Below are 12824 nucleotides of genomic sequence, written 5' to 3'. Positions count from 1 at the left end.
CATATTAATTTAAATATAATTCAAAGCTAGATATTTATTTTATTTTAGTTAATTAAAAAAAACATTTATTATTATTATTATTTGTTTCCATTAAATTACTGTTGTTTCTTCTTCACCATTTTTGATGACACGACGCCACCAAAACCAAACCAGTAAACTTTCCCTCCGTCTCTCGCTACGAATGTAACGGCGTTTGAACCGGACCACCAATCTATCCTCCCTTCTCACAGATTTCACCGTTTTCATTTTCTTCAGCGCTTTATTCTTGCTCTTCCCTTTACTTCTTCTTCTCCTCATTTCCCTCTCATTTTAGGGTTCTGATCTCTGATTCCTTGCAGACAAGCTTCTTCTTCGTCTTCTTCAATCCTTCCCAATCACCATTTCCACTTATCCTCTTTGTTTTCCCTTTTGAATCCAACTCTATGACTTCCTCTACTTCTGTTAAGAAGAACTTCATGCCTCCGGGCCTTGTTTCCAATCTTGAAGATGTTCTTCGCAAGAAGGGTGCTGGTGAACGAGGCGAAGAATCTAAGGATGTTAATGCATCGGTTGAGCCGTCCTCTTCTACTTCTGATGCCAATCTTGAGGATTCTGGAACTCGGAAGCCGATTATTCTTGTTACTAACAGCGAAGGAATCGAATCTCCCGGCCTTACTTACCTCGTTGAAGGCCTTGTTAGCGAAGGTTCATACAACGTCTATGTTTGCGCTCCGCAATCGTGAGTTTATGTTCTCTTTTTTATCCATCTTTTACTGGATTGGATTTTTCTTTTCTGCTTCTTGAGCTCTATTTCAATGTTTGTTGCTTGTTATGGAGATTACTATAATGTGTTCTCTTTTGCTTTCATCTGTATGTGTGATTTCTCTACTTGGTATCTTCGTCATTGAATATTGATCACTTGTGATTTATATGGTTCGCGAATTTGCGCTGCAGGGATAAATCAGTTTCGAGTCATTCTGTGACTCTTCGAGAAACTGTTGCCGTGAGTTCTGCTGAAATTAACGGTGCCACAGCCTATGAAGTTTCGGGTTTGACTACTGCTGCGCTTGTCCTTCTTTATTATTTTTTCAACTGTCTTAATCCGCCATGAATACGATCTATTTGATTAAATTTGGGGTTGTATATTCTCTGATTTCTCCTGTTTGAGTATCAAATTTCCTCCGATCTTTTATTGGTTTAAATTACTTTAGTCTATTTAAAACTTGTTTTCTGTCTGGCTATTGGTTGGTACACAAACATGAATCCTTGCCTGCAGGCTGCAAAATTTCAATGCCTAATTACGCTAGGTAACTCTTCCTCAGGAACGCCTGTAGATTGTGTGTCATTAGCAATGTCTGGAGCTCTTTTTTCCTGGTCGAAGCCTCTTCTGGTTAGCATTTTTAAATTGTAGCTGTGGGTTTTCTAGATCTAATTTAATTTCCAGTAACATGTCATGAGGATATATTTGGTTTACATTTCAGGTCATTAGTGGAATTAACCGGGGATCGAGCTGTGGTCATCACATGTAAGTTCTGTTTGTTACATGAAGTTGTCAGTGTGGACCGTAATGTTTGTCCTCACAATAATTATCATTTGGCCCTTCTTTATGAATATGATCTGATCCTTTATCCAGTGCTAAATTGATTGTTTAAATCTGCCAGGTTTTACTCAGGCCTCGTTGCTGGAGCAAGGGAGGCATTGATTTGTGGTGTACCATCCATATCAATATCTCTGAATTGGTCAGTTGATTTTCTATTTTCCATATCGAGCTTCACTGATGCTTAGTTATTACCTTAAGGTACTTTTTCCTTTATTTATTTCACTTCAGGAAGAAGGATCAAAGCCAAGAAAGTGACTTCAAGGATGCTGTGTCGGTCTGTTTGCCTTTGATAAATGCAGCTATGAGCGATATAGAAAAGGGAAATTTTCCTAAAAGTTGTTCTCTCAACATTGAAATACCTACTTCACCTCTGACGAACAAGGTTTTGCACTTTCTTTTTGCCTTTAAGATTGAAACTTACTCTAATTAACTTGGTGGACAAATGTATTCCAAACATGGTTGTGATTAGGAACTTGGGGTGTTATTTCATCTGAATTTTGCTTCTGCCTGACCTTGAATGATCTCCTTGATTATCTCTAAAAGAAGTGATGAATGGTCTTTGGAATGCCTAGTAGGGTGTTTTAATCAAAATCAATTATAGCTATAACTTGAAGGAAACCTATTCCTTTGTATATGGGGAGAATTAATTGAGAATCTGATAGTACTAGCATTGTTCTGTGCTTTATGCGGATTATGAATCTGCAATATTCAAGACATTTTTGGTCTAATCTCTACCGGGTTCTTGCTTGTTTTCTAATTAGTAGATAAAAAGTATTTTACTTCCGTTCACGTTCCTGAATGACGATAGTTGGCATTAGATTCTAAGTTACCTGCAATTTGTTCTACTTTGTATTAACGCCTGCAATGTTGTTCCTCTTTTACTAGTTTATTATATTTTTCTCAGCATTGTCCTCACCTATTTTAACAGCTTGAAAAGATCATGGCTAATTGGTCACTGCTTCAGTATAGTCAAAATTACAGTTTTAGTCACATGATCCTTTGTATTATCCCAGGGATATCGATTCTAGAAACATTTTGCCTAATCTTTTCCTTTTCGCCATTTATAATTGTTTTTATTTCTAAAATACTTACGCAGCTTCTGGTGAAAACAAGTAATCTATCTTTTTTTTTTTTTTTTCTTTTTCCTTCAAGAAAAGCAGATAGTTTGTTTTGCTATCTTTGATTCTCTGTCTCAGGATGTAATTTCCTGCTACTCTTGGTCATATAGTTGACATTTTTTGACAGGGATTTAAATCAACAAAGCAAAGTCTGTGGAGATCTACTTTAAATTGGCAGGCTGTTTCGGCCAACAGGCCTGCCGGACATTATATGTCTAATCAGCAAAGTATTGGTCTTCAGCTTGCACAACTTGGTCGAGATGCTTCTGCTGCTGTAAGTAGCTTGAAATTATGATGCTTCTTCACATCTATGTATTCTTAATTAGTGGAGTTATTGATCTTGTACCATCTTGTCATCTTGTCTTAATAATTTATATTTTGTAAAGGAAGGATCTTTCTGCACTCTGTCTGTTTTTGTTGTTTAGAGTAATAAATTTTATTTTTCATTAGGGAGCAGCTCGCCGTTTGACCACACAACGGCAGAATATAGTGGAAATTGAATCAACTGGAGCAGTGGGAAAATCTGATTCTGGGCGGGTGAAGAAGTTCTTCAGAATGGAGGTATTCACTATAAAATGAAACTTGGATTCTGCTTGAAGAATGCTTTTAACTTCTAGAATTGTGTCCACCTGTTGAAATCAGGTGGCTAGGGTCGAAAAAAACTCTGGTTGTGCTCAACTCTCTCAGCGACACGATCAAGTGTTGTAATATCATGAGGAATCACTTTTTTATTTTTTATTTTTTACGTACAGTTTCTGGATAAGGAGCAGGATATCAAGGACGATGATCTGGATTTTAGAGCCCTTGAAAATGGATTTGTAAGTTGAATAACCTTCAAACTCATTTCTAGTCATCAATTTACTTGCCATATTTCTATAGTGCTTAGCTATTCCCAAAGAGTACCCTTGCACTTGCTGTTTGATCTTTTGCCCCCCCCCAGAATGATTTTTCCTTCACTATCTTTATTTTTTCTTTCATATTCTGATAAAACTAATTTCCTTGGATGAACAGGTTGCAGTAACCCCCTTTTCCCTGACCCCCAACGTTGATTTGGACGTCCAAACAGCTGCCTCTGATTGGATCACCACTGCACTTCATCAGGCGCAATAAGTCGAGTCTCTTTTCGGCGGCAATGATTTGTGTACATCTAGAGTTCGGCTCACTACCCTACACTTTTTTTTTTTTTGGTTCGGTTTTGCCTCTTCTTTTGTGGGTTTCGCATTCTGTCAATTGTTTTGCCAATTTAACAAGCTCATTCTGATTACGGCTTTCATTCTCCATTGATATTCCCTGCCCTCTCGTTCCCAATATATATATATATATATATATATATATATTAGTTTTGGTAGTTTCCTATTGATTCATGTAGTGGTGTAGTAAAAGTGCACTTGCTTCCTGCTTGCAATCTGTTTGGCATGTTATATGAAATGCCAGTTTGTAAACTGCAAGTGAAAACTGATGTCAAGTTTGCAATGGATTGGTTCTGTTTCATCTTAATCCCCTAAATCTTGTTCTGCAGTTTCTGAGAATCTCTTCCTTTCCCCTTTCCTTTGTTGCCTTTACTCCTTCTCTGCTGTGGCTTGACCTTTACTTCAAACCAGAGAATAATTTGTATGAATCGAGAGGCATTTATCGAAGTAGCTACAATTATTTTTAGAAGTATTTGAGGAATTACTTCGTATTACATTGTAGCTACAATCATTTGATTTTTTTAACATCGGGATGTAAATTATTATTAAATGGGCGGCATGTCTTTGATATTTTTTAACATTTATTTATTTTTTTTGATTTAGTAAAATTTGAGATTTTTTTTNAACTTAACAAAAAAAAAAAAAAAAAAAAAAAAAAAAAAAAAAAAAACAATTCTATTATATAGTTTATGTTGATTGTTATAAATACTATGTTGCTATCTTTTAGATTGGAATTTAGGAAGAAAAATCATTTTAACTTGTATCAATTTTAACCTAAACTTTCAATTCCATCAAATTACACGTTGTACTATTTCAATTCAATTTAAACTTTTAATATTAAAGGTTCTCTTATACATTTAATAAAATAAAAATTATAGAGTAAAATTAAAATTGAAAAAGTTATTTAATCCAAAATTTTATTTTATAAAAATATAGTTAAATATGATGATAGAGATTGAATTTTTGTTTGTGAAAAGAAAAGAAAAGAATGGAGACTAATTGGACGTTGATAAAAGGATTTCTACAAAAAAAAAAAAAAAAATAATAATAATAATAATAATAAATAAAATAAAATAAAATAAAATAAAATAAAATAAAATAAAAATAAAAATTAAAAACTTGGATATTTTTTATTTCAATAATTTAGTGAATTTTGTCATCCCATCTAGTTAGGAAGAACTTTGTTTCCCCTCACATCAAATGGGTCCCGTGATTTCCGATATATATGTGTCTGTTAATTTAAGACTAGGAAAATATGAAATGGACGGCCATTTATCTTATTCTTTATATATATATATATAATATAAATTTATTGTAATATTTTATTATTTTGTGGAAAGTGACCTCAATAATATATTAATGACATAATTTGTTTATTTTAATTTTTCTTTTGGTAAGCACTTTCTAAACCTGGGATAAGTCATCATCTCCATAAAAATTAATTTTAAAATTTAAGAATTTTTATGTTCAATATTTTAAAGCATTGCCATCATATATTAAATTAATCTACCTACTTATATCTTCATAATTGTATTGAAAAATAAGTTTATGTTTGATCTTATAGCTCTTTTATTTTTTTTAAATCGTGTTTCTTTTCTTTTCTTTTTATATTTTCTAGATAAACATTTAAATTCTTTAAAAAAAAATGTTTATAAACTTAATTTTTTTAAAAAATAAAAAATAAAAAATTCAAAAGAAAATAGTTGGATATTACGAGGGAAAAGAAAGGAGAGGCAACTGTCAGCAATGGAAAATGGAGGCAAATGTCATTTTCTTCCTCCACTGCCTCACAACTTTTCTTCTCTCACTCACGGAGATACAGACAGTGTGTTCTCAGTTCTGAATTTCTCGTTTGAGGATTATGGAGCAGAAGCAGAAGATATTAGCTCAATTCAAAGGCCAATCCAGGCTCCCCAACTTCGCAATTCCAAAGCGCTACGATCTTCATCTCAACACCGATCTCTCTGCCTGTACTTTCTCAGGAATCGTACGGATTGCTCTCACCATTCTCAATGATACCAAGTTCATCGTCTTGAACGCTTTGGAGCTCGACGTTCATGGAGTTTCCTACTCCAACTCCAACTCCAACTCCAACGCTCTGGTTATTAAACACTTCGATTTTCTACGTCTTTGTTCTAACTACGCTTCATCTTCTACTTAATTTTAGCATTAATCGATTTGCAGAGTTATAGGCCTTCTCATGTTATTCTGGATGAAGAAGACGAGATACTCGTTTTGGTGTTTGACGATGTGCTTGGCGTTGGGGAAGGAATTTTGGAGATCGAGTTTTCTGCTCCTCTCAACGGGCATCTAAAGGGGTTTTACAAATGGTTTTTCCTCCCCTCTGTCTTGGATCTGATTTACCTTTTTCTTAATAGTATATTATAATCCTAGAGTTGAAAGAATCATCTGCTGATGCTTGATTTGAGTATACAAGTTCTTTCAGTACATGTATCCTTCAATTATAATTTGTCCTTTATACCAATTCTATTCTTGGTTCATCACTAGAGTACTCTACTAACTATGGAGTTTGTTAGTTTTAGTTCAAATAATTAGTACCAAAATTAGTTCAAACATGGAAAAAGAAGTTAGAGACTAACAGTGCCTTTGTTCTTTTGATCTTTCCCAGCACTTATGTTGATGGAGGTGTGAAGAAGAATATGGCAATTACTCAGTTTGAAGCAGTGGAAGCACGGCGGTGTTTTCCATGTTGGGATGAACCTGCCCTGAAGGTATCTCTATAAATTGGATATGCTGAACTCTATTTGATGGTTTTCTTTTGAATTTCATTTCTTTTCTTTGTTTGAAATTTTAAGCAAGACCCTAGATTTTCATTAACCTAAAGTCGCTACCATCATCATAACCTATGTTCTTATGCAAAATTAAATATTTAACATTTCATCTTAAAACACGGCTATGGACTTACCTGTTCGAAAGCATCTTTAAACTAACATAAAGAAAAAATAAATAAAACAATTAAAATATTAAAGTAAAAACTCGGTATATTAACCTAAGTCTAAGAAAATAAAATACTATTATCCTATGTACGTGCTATGGTCTCTATTTGCGATGTCGTTGTCAGCTGAAATAGAAGTACACACAACTTAAGTATTTTAAGAAATATTCAGTAAGTGACCCTACTATTGAAGTCAGGGGATGCAAACGCATGCAACTCATGATCTAGAGACCTATCGTTAAAACCATCATAAGGGTGGCCTCCAGTCCGGACAAAATTGGATGTGTAGTACTTCCCTACCTACGATCCACTCGTGCGAGTGTGGATCCCCAGACGATTTGCACCCTCCCTGGAGCCATCATAGTCGAGCTAGTTGTTCGTAGCGACGTCTGAAGGTCAACAGACTCCTGATTGTCATGCAAGACATGATGATCATTACAATCGTAGTGTATGCGTCTGTACTCGTCATCAGAAATGGGGAAAGTAACCCAAAGTATATGTACACACAAAATACATGAGGTCCCTATAGGTATCATCTTTAAATTATCTTTATGACACAACCCTATATACCGTTCACATATCACTCTAAGTGACATGCATGTTTTGGCCTTCATACGTTCATCATCATTAACATTATTTGGGTTGTGTCTTAGAAAAATCATCTCCATTTCATTTCTTTTCTTTGTTTGAATTGTTAAACAAGGGTATCCTGTCTTTTAATTTTGATATGTTTACCACGAGCAGGCGAGCTTCAAAATTTCATTAGATATACCAAAAGAGTTGATGGCACTATCCAACATGCCTGTTTTGGATGAAAAGCTCAATGGGGACATTAAGACCGTTTCTTTTGAGGAATCTCCAAATATGTCAACCTATTTGGTGGCTTTTGTGGTTGGTTCGCTTGATTATATTGAAGACACCACGGCAGAAGGTCTATTATGCTTGAGGCTCTATTTTTCCTTGTAACAATCTGAGGTTAGTTCCATCATGTTGTATAAATGTTCAACTATTCGTCCAGGGATAAAGGTTCGTGTATATTGTCCTTTGGGAAAGAGTGAGCAAGGGAGATTTTCCCTAAATATTGCTGTCAAGGTCCTCGATTATTTTACCAAGTAAGGATTCTACCAACAGACATTGTTTCCTTTTCCCTGTCTAGTATATGTTACCATAGTATTTGATGAATTGATTCAAACAAACTAGTATTGAAGTATATATTCTGCATCTTTGGATATCAATATAATTGGCTCCATGGTCTGGAACTAACACCCCGTTCAACATGACATCTTAGTTTTGAGTGATCTCAGGTTGTAATTATAAAATTATTAGGTACTTCTCAATGAGCTATCCTCTTCCTAAACTGGGTATGGTTGCTGTTCCTGAATTTGGTGGTGGGGCTATGGAGAACAATGGTTTGATCGTATATCGTGAAAATTTATTGCTCTATGATGAGTTACATTCTAGTGCTGAAAACAAGCAGACAGTAAGTTTACGGATATCGATATACCCTTTAAGTCTTTTGATCTAGTAGCATTCTTCATTGTTTTCATATGAATCTTTCTGAAGTAAGAAAATATTACATTCATCTCACCTATGTAAATCACAAAAAAAGGCTTGAACAGTAAGATAAATTGAGTAACATTAAAGCAAATCATCTTGTTCTTATCAGCTCGCTATATGTGTGGCACATGAAGTAGCACACCATTGGTTCGGAAATTTGGTCACTTTGGCCTGGTGGAGTGATTTATGGCTAAACGAGGGGTTTGCTACATGGGTAATTTGAGCTTTCTTCCTACTTACAAACTTATGTTATATGGGAAGTATTTATGTATGATCATCCTGATGTATGATATTCAACTTTTAGATAAGCTACATGGCAATTGACACATTGTTTCCTGAGTGGAAAATGTGGACACAATTTCTCCAACAGACTGCTAGAGGCCTAGTTATTGATGCATTGGAAGAATCTCATCCAATTGAAGTGAGTAAAAGATCTAGCTTTGTTGTCCTCATCCGTCACATTTAATAGGTTTATTCTCAGTGATTTGATAGAATGAAATTTGAAATACTTTGACCTAGTGGTAGCTAGCAGGTATTTTCATTGATGAGCTTTTGAGATCTAACTTAGTTCATGGAGAAGTAAAATTGAAAGCAATTTCAAATGAATTGATAATACAGATGGAGATACACTCCGCTCGTTCAATTGATGACAAATTTGATGCTATAAGCTATAAGAAAGGATCTACATTAATTCAGATGTTACAGATATACCTTGGCGATGACAACTTTCAGGTGAGTGATGAGTTCACATCCCATTTATCTTTCATGAAATGACCAGCTATTTAAATTATTATGAGTATTCTTGAAGGCTTACAATTCTTCATTCTATATATCCGTGGATGTCCGCAATTCAAGATCTTATGTAATCTTAAAGATTTCCTTTTCCTTAATTCATGATTTATACACGTTTATTCCTTTGATGCGTGATGCTGTGAAACAGAAAGCTTTGAGTGAGTACATAAAGAGATACGCTTGGAAAAATGCGAAAACAGATGATTTATGGGCTGTCATTTCCGAGGAATCTGGTACACAAATAAACTTAATGATGGACACCTGGACGAAACAGATGGGGTATCCTGTTATCTATGTGAAGTCCAGTGATAATACACTGGAATTTGAGCAGGTATTAAAACTGATGAAATTGTTTAGAAGGAAAAGTAGCTTGGATTCTTTAGTGGAAGTTTGACACTGTTCTTTATGCAGTCACATTTCTTGTTGTCTGGTCAGCATTCTGATAGCCAATGGATCATTCCAATCACTTTTTCACTTGGTTCATACAACAAACACAAAAACTTTCTTCTGGAAACGAAGTTTCATGTGGTCGATATATCAAAAGATTTTGCTGGAACAATACCAAACACAGGGGATGGAAATTTTTGGATCAAAGTGAACACAAGCCAGAGTGGTTTTTATAGGGTAAAATATGATGATAAGCTTGAATCTCAATTGAGGAAGGCAATAGAAAACAACTTACTGTCGGATACAGACAAGTTTGGTCAGTGTAAAGAACCCTGTTGCATTTATAAGTCCTACAGTTTTTATTTCTTAAAGACTCACTAACTCACAAAGCTATTAAACAATCGAGTTATGTTGCAGGTATCTTAGATGATGCATATGCACTTTGTCAAGCTGGTCATCAATCATTTTCATCCGTGCTTTCGTTAATTAATGTGTACAGGAAAGAGCTTGACTACATTGTGACTTCAAGGCTCATTTATGTGAGAAAAAAGGATATGTTTCTTACCTCTAAAATTGCATCTTGCAGGCAACTATTTTCGCTCGCATTGACTTCTCAAGTTTTCTATTTCAGGTCTGTAATGGCATCGTGAACATTGCAACTGAAGCCATTCCTGATTTAGTTTTTGAATTGAAACAATTTTTCATCAATGTCCTCCAGTTCTCTGCCACGTAAGAACTCTCTTATCAGGGTGCCCAATATTACATTCAAGTTCATCATCAAAACTCTACAAACATATTATTGAATTGTTGACCATGATAATATTTGCTGCAGAAAATTAGGTTGGGCGGCAATACCTGGTGAGGACCATTCAAGTGCTATACTGAGAGGAAAAATTTACGGGGCACTAGTCTCATTTGATGATGATAAAACTCACGATGAAGCAATGCAGCGTTTTCAAGCTTATGTGAGAGATAGAAAGACCACTCTTTTTTCAGCTGACACAAAGAAGGTAACAGCCATTGTGTCAAGATTGTCTTCTTCATTTGGAGATCTTTAGCAATTACAAATTTGAGATGTTGTATTAGGCTGTTTATTTGGCTGTGATGAGGAAAGCCACCGTTTCAAGTAGGAATGGATTTGAATCCATGTTACAACTCTACAGAGAAGCTGAAACAGCTGAAGACAAAGAAGAAATTTTGCGCAAGTTTCTTACAATCCTTTAAAAGCTATTGATGGTAACATTGTTGATAGGCAATATCCTCTGTCATTAGTACTAAAATTCGTGATCCTATACAGGGATTTTAGCTGCTTGTCCAGACCCAGATTTACTTGTGGAAGCACTGGATTTTTTTATGTCAGAGGAGGTATTGCCATCCTTAATTTGTAAGAGCCTTTGATAGATACAAAATTCATATTCATAACTTTTAGAAGTTTCATTTCTCTTGTCATCATTAGGTTCGAGAGCAAGACGTTATCTATGGGCTTTCAGGAATAAGCTTTGAGGGTCGTCACAGGGCATGGGAATGGTTTAAGGTATGTAATTTCTCGGCTGTAAAAATTTATCAATCACTCCTTGCTTTATTCATATCGGAAGTGCAGTAAAAGTTGCAATTGGTATAAAGCTGTGTTTCCAAATCCTTGGCCTAGGCCTAGGCCGAAAAGATGCAAAAACTGAATCTGCAAACGTCTGAGAGTGGAAGAATTTATGTAACGAACCAAGCCTACTACTAGCAAATATCATCCTCTTTAGACTTTCCCTTTCAGGCTTCCACTTGAAGTTTTAAAATCTGTCGGCTGGAAAGAGGTTTTCACACTCTTAAAAAGAATGCTTTGTTCCCCTCTCTAATCGACGTGGGATCTCACAATCGACTCCTTTGGAGCCCAGCGTCCTTGCTGGCACACTGCCTGATGTCTGGCTCTGATACTATTTGTAAAAGCCCAAGCCTCCCCTCTTTGACCGATGTGGAATCTCATAATCACCTCTTTGGGGCCAGCGTCTTCACTGGCACACTGCCCGGTGTTTGACTTTAACACCATTTGTAAAAGCCCAAGTCCACCGTTAGTAAATATTATTCTTTTTTGGCTTTTCCTTTTGAGCTTCCACTCAAGATTTTAAAACGCATCTCTTAGGGAGAGGTTCCACACCTTTATAAGAAATTCTTTGTTCCCCTCTCGAACCGACGTTTTTCCACGAAGTTATCCAATCTATGTATGTATAATTTGTTGATGTCACATGGCACTTGTACCAATTTTTGGTCCCAATGAATTCTCCTCCTCGGCTCAAGCACTTTCATGCTGCGTTATTGCTATTTTCTTCGAATTTCAACAACAAAGAACAGATTCTCTTTCTTGAACTTCATATTGATGGATACTTGCTAAAACTTGCAGGAGAACTGGGAGCCCATCTTTAACAAATATGGTCCTAATTTTTTGTTAACCAACTTCGTCCGTGACATTATCACTCCGGTAAGCTATCAAACTATTCAGAATAGCGCTTTGTCCAAGTTGAACTTCAAACAATGGTTTCTGCTGTGTAAATTATTATCTCTTGAGACTTTTTGGGCTCACACTTGTATTCTCCTCTTGTCAGTTTTGCAGCAATGAGGAAGCAGACGAAATAGAAGCGTTTTTTGCAACCCATCCTCACGAAACGGTTGCTATGGATCTGAAGCAAAGCCTGGAGCAAGTTCGCATCAAAGCGAGGTGGGTTGAATTCATTAGGCAAGATCATTCTCTACCTGACCTCATTAATAAACTTGCTGCCTACTCATCTTGAACTATCTACCCAGTAATCAGATCATACTCATATGAAAAATTCAAATAAAGAACTGAAATAATAGTGCATACTTTCCAAATATATAGTATAGAACTATACACTGAACTTTAAGCTGTGGGAGTATGGAAATGTTGACATGTAAATAGAAATAAAGGAACCGTCAACTGTATAAATCCTGATGTATCTCTGTAGTTATAGTGATAGTGATAGTTTGATGGACATGCATATAGGTAAAAGTTTCAAATGTATCCTTCTATCTCTTATATTTTCATGATATATATATATATACGAATATATTGTTTACTCATTATTCAATTTTTACGATCTATTTTCGTGAAATCATGCATTTATTGTTGAAGATTATTGAGAGAAATAGTCTCACATTGACTAATTAAGAAAAAGATCATGGATTTATAAGTAAGGAACACTATCTCCATTGGAACGAGGCGTTTTAGAAAAATAAAAACA

The 12824-nt window shown here is 35.4% G+C and overlaps 2 protein-coding genes across 2 annotated transcripts; both read left to right on the top strand.

Moving 5' to 3' along the window:
- Positions 1-123: 123 nt before the first annotated feature.
- On the top strand, positions 124-4194 carry LOC111479950 (5'-nucleotidase SurE-like). Its single transcript, XM_023124880.1, has 10 exons — positions 124-718; positions 934-1028; positions 1302-1369; positions 1461-1504; positions 1641-1718; positions 1808-1961; positions 2825-2971; positions 3148-3258; positions 3450-3515; positions 3709-4194. Exons 1-10 carry the CDS (start codon positions 423-425, stop codon positions 3805-3807), a joined length of 1158 nt encoding a protein of 385 aa, XP_022980648.1. The 5' UTR covers positions 124-422; the 3' UTR covers positions 3808-4194.
- A 1427-nt stretch (positions 4195-5621) lies between these two features.
- LOC111479875 (aminopeptidase M1-like) lies at positions 5622-12659 on the top strand. The gene is made up of 19 exons (XM_023124737.1): positions 5622-5988; positions 6072-6217; positions 6517-6619; positions 7588-7774; positions 7862-7955; positions 8170-8323; positions 8510-8614; positions 8705-8821; positions 9019-9132; positions 9341-9523; positions 9604-9895; positions 9997-10118; positions 10211-10308; positions 10412-10589; positions 10666-10780; positions 10877-10944; positions 11036-11113; positions 11969-12046; positions 12171-12659. Exons 1-19 carry the CDS (start codon positions 5749-5751, stop codon positions 12354-12356), a joined length of 2658 nt encoding a protein of 885 aa, XP_022980505.1. The 5' UTR covers positions 5622-5748; the 3' UTR covers positions 12357-12659.
- The last annotated feature ends 165 nt before the right edge of the window (positions 12660-12824 follow it).

Source organism: Cucurbita maxima, unplaced genomic scaffold (genome assembly GCF_002738345.1).
Source record: "Cucurbita maxima cultivar Rimu unplaced genomic scaffold, Cmax_1.0 Cma_Scf00005, whole genome shotgun sequence".
Taxonomy (NCBI): Eukaryota; Viridiplantae; Streptophyta; class Magnoliopsida; order Cucurbitales; family Cucurbitaceae; genus Cucurbita; species Cucurbita maxima.
This window is presented reverse-complemented; position numbering and strand designations above follow the sequence as displayed.

What these genes read in the sequence shown, in the direction of transcription:
- LOC111479950 (XM_023124880.1), top strand. Translation starts at nt 423, where the DNA reads ATGACTTCCTCTACTTCTGTTAAGAAGAACTTCATGCCTCCGGGCCTT. An exon ending in CACAGCCTATGAAGTTTCGG is followed by an intron (nt 1,029 to 1,301) that starts GTTTGACTACTG and finishes ACTCTTCCTCAG; the next exon opens with GAACGCCTGTAGATTGTGTG. An exon ending in AGAAGTTCTTCAGAATGGAG is followed by an intron (nt 3,259 to 3,449) that starts GTATTCACTATA and finishes TTTTACGTACAG; the next exon opens with TTTCTGGATAAGGAGCAGGA.
- LOC111479875 (XM_023124737.1), top strand. Translation starts at nt 5,749, where the DNA reads ATGGAGCAGAAGCAGAAGATATTAGCTCAATTCAAAGGCCAATCCAGG. An exon ending in GTGCTGAAAACAAGCAGACA is followed by an intron (nt 8,324 to 8,509) that starts GTAAGTTTACGG and finishes TGTTCTTATCAG; the next exon opens with CTCGCTATATGTGTGGCACA. An exon ending in AGACAAAGAAGAAATTTTGC is followed by an intron (nt 10,781 to 10,876) that starts GCAAGTTTCTTA and finishes GATCCTATACAG; the next exon opens with GGATTTTAGCTGCTTGTCCA.